This window comes from Cannabis sativa, chromosome 1 (genome assembly GCF_029168945.1).
Source record: "Cannabis sativa cultivar Pink pepper isolate KNU-18-1 chromosome 1, ASM2916894v1, whole genome shotgun sequence".
Classification (NCBI taxonomy): Eukaryota; Viridiplantae; Streptophyta; class Magnoliopsida; order Rosales; family Cannabaceae; genus Cannabis; species Cannabis sativa.
Window position 1 is genome coordinate 24283504 of NC_083601.1, and position 6057 is coordinate 24289560.

Consider the following 6057-nt stretch of genomic DNA (forward strand, 5'->3'; position numbering starts at 1 on the left):
TTAATTTATTTTTTGAAAATCTGTGTGCTTGGTGATATTACATTCTTGACTAATTTTAATTTTATACTTAAAAGAACATAGAATCATATTAGGTAATTTTCAAGTAATTGAATTGGTTTATGTATGCTAATTCGATATGTGGAAAGTTGCTTGGAAAATTCTAGAACTTGCTTGCTTGCTATTTGAGGCGAAATAATAAATTATGCAGGACTAGGAAAGTGATTTAGGCAATTTTTGGATCGATTGTGCCTTTCAAGCCATCCCTGTAATTTTATCCTAGTTACCATTTTTGAGCCTTAACCTATTTTTTGTTCAACACATATGAGCCTAGAAAAGATAAACCCATAAATATCCAAACTATTTAACCCTAATTATACCATAAGTAGATCTTTAGTTTGGGGGAATTTGGATGGGAAATTTGTTTTATGTGTGTGAGAAAGAGTGAAAATTGAGAGAATGTGAAAAATCTTAGATTGACAACAACTTGAAAAAAAAAAAAATGACAATCATTGTCAAATCTAAAAAAAAAAGATAAACATTAAGTGTTGCAATCTTGTTGGAAAAAAATAATAATATCTCTCATGTAATTAAAAAAAGGGGTATTGGGATTGTGTGAAAAGTATTTTGGGTGACTTGATTGAAGAAGCTTATGGTATATTAAAGCCTAAATCACCATTTCAACTACCTTTACCCTAAGCCTAACATTACAAGCCTAGAAAGACCTTCTGATTCTTGGTTGTGCATTAATTTATATTAGTGGAGAATAGTAAGTATTGCAAGCATATGGAATTTTAGGTTAGTGGATTGATGATATTAATTGGCATGCATAAAGTGGTTTAATTGTTAGTTAATTGCATTCTATGGTTTCATGAGCTAAATGAAAATAAATTGAAATCTGTCAAGGGTGTAATTGAACTGAAATTCTGGATTGTATGTATAAGTGAAATTTTTCATAATCATGTTATTGAAGCTACTTGAAATTTACTCATGTCTTGGAGATTGACTTGTTTAATATTTATTTAGTGTCTTACTCGAGGACGAGTAAAAACTTAGTTTGGGGGAATTTGTTAGATTATTTTTAGTATTAATTTTAGATTAAGTTTCGTATATTTTTAATTTAGTTTTAATCATGTTTGGAGCATTTTTACGCTTGTTATCTTTTATTTTTGCAGATTTAAAATAGAAGAAGATTAGAAAAATATCAGAGAAAAAGATGGGAAAAAAGATAAAAATATCTCACAATATCATGATATTTAAAATAGAGAAAATTGTGCAAGCTGAACATTCAAGCCTGAATTCGACTGTCTTTTGATTGGATTTTGGAAAAAGTCGAAGCATAAAAGTTCTAGATCTCTCTTTTATCTTTCCGGAACATCTTGAATCGTCCAATTCCGAGCAATATTGAGAGAGTTATGGCCAAAATACTATCAGTCAACGCAGCAGAAAAATCGCTTCCAACACGGGCCGCGGCATGGCTTTAGCATGCCGCGGCCCGCCTCCCTAAACAGCACAAAAATCGTATTTTTCTCTCACGTGGGTGTTGGGGGTTTCCTAGTTGAATAGGCATTTAACATGTGCGTTTTTCCATCTTTTTAGGCCCTGAATGCCTATATAAAGAGTAGAAGAGAGTTGATTTCATCAAGCAATTTCAGAGAGAAAAAAAAGAGAGAATTCAAATAAAGAGTAGAGAGATCAACTGCAATATTGGAGACATACTGCTTAGGGTTTTCAGCATTCTTCTTTTCTTCTCTTCTCTATTTTCATCTCTTTTCTTTAAGTTAATATGTGTAATTGTGCTTTAATGAACATGTGTAGCTAAACACTTTAATTAAGGTTAGATGAATATTGTTTAACATTGTTTATGGTTTTAATATGATTAATTTTCCCCCTAATTTCTATGTATTCTATTTTATTTGTGCTTAATTACTTTTAATTGTCTGATCGCCAATTAACTGTTTATGATTTTGATGCGAGACCTGAGAAGTGAGTGTCAAATATGCTATAGTAGAATAGAACTGAATTTCGATATAGGACGAGAGTACCTATATGGTTTAGATAGCTTATAGGGTTTCTGTGTTTAATGCCTGTTGCATGTTAAATTTATCACGAGAGTAGAAAGTTTACATGTAATTGAGGTTTATATATCTGAGAAGACTATAAATTACCTTAGTAAACCTGCTATTGCATAGGAATTAATATTAGGAAAATAATCATATTAAGCCATATTCAATAAAAACAATTGAAATCGACACCCTAGTTTTTATTAACTTTCAATTTTCTTGAATAATTGTTTCTTACTAGTTTCTTATTCTTAATTCTTTCTTTATTTTTATTTAACCAAATAGAAGTAAAAGTTTAATTTTAACGTACTTAACTACACTCCCTGTGGGATCGACCTCACTCCTCGTGAGTCTACTACTTGAAACGATACGTACACTTGCGTGTGCTAAATATCGCAACAAAACCCAATCTAAGGCGGGGATGGGAAGAAGGGAGTCGGAGGGTCGTCGGAGTACGGGAAGAGGAGAGGATCGAAGAGTTGCTGAAGCTAAAGGTGGGAATAACGATGAACATTATTTCAAAAAATATTGGGCATGATAACTAGGAAAGAGTGGGAGCATATACGATTCGTGAAAAGGTGGCTAATAATAAGCTGGCCCATTAGAGTACAAAATCAATCCTTGGGGAGTGGAGTCGAATTAAGGTGGCTAGTGTAACGGGAAGTAAAAGAAAAGAGGAAGGGGTAGGAAAATTAATAGATGAAAGGAAAAGAAAAGATGAGGTGGCATTGAGTGGGAAAAAAGGAAATAAAGAAGCTGAGGTGGATAAGAAAAAGGAAGGGGGTAGAATTGCTGAGGTGGCAGGGGTAATGGGTGAGAGTAGTAAATTGTCGTATGCCTTTGATTTAGAAGAAACAAAAAAACGACAAATGCTCAATCAGATAACGACTGAGACGATTGAGAAGGGGACTAAAATATCGAGGGAGAAAAAGAGGAAAGTGACAGGGGAAACTCAAGGTGCTGGGTCGAAGGAGGATGGAGTACGATCTTTTGAAGAGTACAGATACAATGAGGAGCTTACCAAAATCGTCAATAGTGGTTTTGTTGAGGGAAGAAGAAGTGTTAGCAGAGAAACGAATCCAAAAACAAGAAAAAGAATCTCAATTAAGAAGATCGCTAGGGAGGAAGGACAAAAAAGACGAAAAGAAGTGCCTAAGGGCACAACTGAAGAAGGAAAAACAAGTATCAACTCCTTTCATGGGGGGAAAAAGTGGATAAAGGGGTGGAGGAAGTTAAAGTTCCTTTCGGGATGGGTTTTTCTAATGGTTTTGATTGCCCTTCCCTCTCTTATTCTGAAGCGGCAAGCCTTGATTGTCAAGGCCGTCGAGAATAATGAAGCTCATAAGTTGGAATGTTCAAGGGTTGGGGAACTCGTGGACATTCAAAACGTTGTGATGCCATGTTAGGTAGAGTAACCCTGATTTGGTGTTTGTTATGGAGAGTAAGCTCAATAATTTACAAGCAGCAAAGGTGGTGCGAAGGCTGGGTTTTGATGAGTTCTGGGCAATTGATAAACAAGGTAGGAGTCGTGGTTTAATTCTTATGTGGAAGGAGACAATTACGGTGAAAATTTATTCTTCTCTAGGACATATTCTTGCAACCATTGCTGGAAATGGGTTCTTGTCATGGACCTTTACTGGGTTTTATGTCAACCCAAACCAGTCCTTAAGGGATGATTCATGGAAGTTATTTCGGCGAATCAAAGACTCAGTGGTGGGAGCATGGCTTTTTATAGGTGCTTTTAATGAAATAATTGGTAACCATGAAAATGGGTGGGGGGGGGGGGGAAGCGAGGTGTTGGGCAGCCATGGAGAGATTTAGAAGGTGTATTGATGATTGTGATTTATTAGATTTTGGCAATGTAAAAGGAAAACTTACTTGGAGTAATGGTCATGAGAAAGGCACAGTAATGGAGAGACTTGATAGAGGACTTTGCAATAAAGATTGGAACCTCTCCTTTCCCAAGGCTTCGATTAAAGTTCTTGATTGGTGTAGTTCAGACCATAGAGCCCCGGTTGTGGATTGTGGAGTCGTTATTAAAGACAACAAATGTGGTAAGATTAAGAGAAATTTGAGATTTCATTTTGAGGAAGCATGGTGTGATGATGATGAGTGTAAAGATATTGTGACAACAAGTTGGAACTCTATCCTTTCAGATGGTTCTACAGAAAATCTGAAAGTCAAGTTGAGTAGATGTGGGTATAGTCTCCATAGTTAGAATAAGGCAAAGAAGAAAAGGTTAAAGAAGGAGTTGACTAATTCTAAAGAGAGGTTAAAATTGTTGTCAGAGCTAAATGATCAAGAGATGTGGCAGGACATTAAAAGAGAGGAGAAGCGCCTGAACCGTTTAATGGAGAAGGACAAAAAATACTGGAAAAAGAGGAGTAGAGCTGATTGACTTAAGTGGGGAGATAAAAATACAAAATATTTTCATCATAAGGCCTCAGCTAGAAGGTAAAAGAATGAGATTTTGGGGTTACAAGATGGCCTGGGAGTGTGGCAAGATGATAATCGATTGGTGGAGCAGATAGTTGAAAATTATTTTAAAAAACTCTTCTCCTCTATGAGGCCAATAAAGGAAATTATTGAGTTGGCTATTGGTGCAATACAAGCTAAGATTTCAAGTAATATGAATGAGATGTTGCTAGCAAATTTCTCTGAAGATGAGGTGAAGGAAGCTGTTAAAGATCTGAACCCATCTAAAGCCCATGGTTTGGATGGGCCCCCAGGTCTTTTGTACTAGAAATATTGGCACATTGTGGAAAAGGATGTGACTAAGACTTGTTTGAAGGTGCTAAATAGAAACTTTCTTGTCAAAAGTATCAGTGAGAGACCAATTGCCCTTATTCCTAAAGTGGAGAGGCCAAAGAAGATGGAGGAGTACATGCCTATAAGTCTTTGCAATGTTGCTTACAAGATCATTTCAAAATGTCTCGCCAATAGACTGAGATTGACACTCCCAGAGGTAATTTCTGACTCCCAAAGTGCTTTTGTGAATAATATATTGATACATGATAATGCTATTATTGGTTTCGAGGGGCTTTACTGTATGCGTAAGAACAATTTTAGAAATGGATCCAAGATGGTCTTGAAACTTGATATGGCAAAGGCTTATGATAGAGTGGAGTGTATTTTCATTGAGGAAGTAATGTTGAAGATGGGCTATGATAGAAGATGGGTGGAGAAGATTATGAATTGCATTTCGTTGATCTCTTACTCTTTTTCGATTATGGGGAAATTTAAGGCAAAGTTTATCTTGAGAGAGGTTTAAGGTAAGGAAATCCTTTATCTCCTTTCATTTTTTTGTTTTGTGTTGAGGCTTTTTCTAGCCTTATCCAAAATGAATAGAGTGTTGGTAATATCCAGGGCCTTAATTTTGGGAGAAATGGGATTAGTGTTTCTCACTTATTCTTCACGAATGATAGTCTTATTTTTATGGAGGCCAAAGAAGAGTTTTGTCAATGCTTCAAGACTATTTTATTCCAATATATGGAGGCTTTTGGGCAATTGGTTAATTTCCAAAAGTTTGACCTATCTTTTGGTAAGAATGTGCCTAGAGAAAGAAGATTGGTCTTGGCTAGGATTTTGGGAGTCAAAATGGTGGACAATCAAGGTTTTTATCTTGGTCTCCCTTCGTTTGTGGGAAGAAAGAAGAAAGAAGTGTTTGAGTATATCAAGAACAGAGTTTGGAACAAGTTAAAAGATTGGAAAATATCCTTTTTCTTGGTGGCGGGTAAGGAGGTCCTTATTAAAGCGGTGACCCAGTCAATTTCGAATTACTGTATGATGTGCTTTAGACTCCCAAAAAATACTTTTAATAGTTTTCATAAAATGCTGGCTCAGTTTTGATGGGGTTCTAGTGAAAAGAATAATAAGATTCATTGGTGTACGTAAGACAGACTATGTCTTCCAAAGGAAAGGGGTGGTTTAGGATTTAGGAGTTTGGGGCTGTTCAATAAAACTCTCCTCGCTAAGCAAGTCTGGAGAATCATTCGGA

At 35.9% G+C, this 6057-nt stretch overlaps 1 protein-coding gene across 1 annotated transcript; it reads left to right on the plus strand.

Moving 5' to 3' along the window:
* Positions 1 to 3494: 3494 nt before the first annotated feature.
* LOC133032987 (uncharacterized) lies at positions 3495 to 4458 on the plus strand. The gene is made up of 3 exons (XM_061107502.1): positions 3495 to 3816; positions 3911 to 4249; positions 4349 to 4458. Exons 1-3 carry the CDS (start codon positions 3495 to 3497, stop codon positions 4456 to 4458), a joined length of 771 nt encoding a protein of 256 aa, XP_060963485.1.
* Positions 4459 to 6057: the final 1599 nt, after the last annotated feature.

What these genes read in the sequence shown, in the direction of transcription:
- LOC133032987 (XM_061107502.1), top strand. Translation starts at nt 3,495, where the DNA reads ATGGAGAGTAAGCTCAATAATTTACAAGCAGCAAAGGTGGTGCGAAGG. An exon ending in TGCTTTTAATGAAATAATTG is followed by an intron (nt 3,817 to 3,910) that starts GTAACCATGAAA and finishes GTGATTTATTAG; the next exon opens with ATTTTGGCAATGTAAAAGGA. An exon ending in AAATCTGAAAGTCAAGTTGA is followed by an intron (nt 4,250 to 4,348) that starts GTAGATGTGGGT and finishes AATTGTTGTCAG; the next exon opens with AGCTAAATGATCAAGAGATG.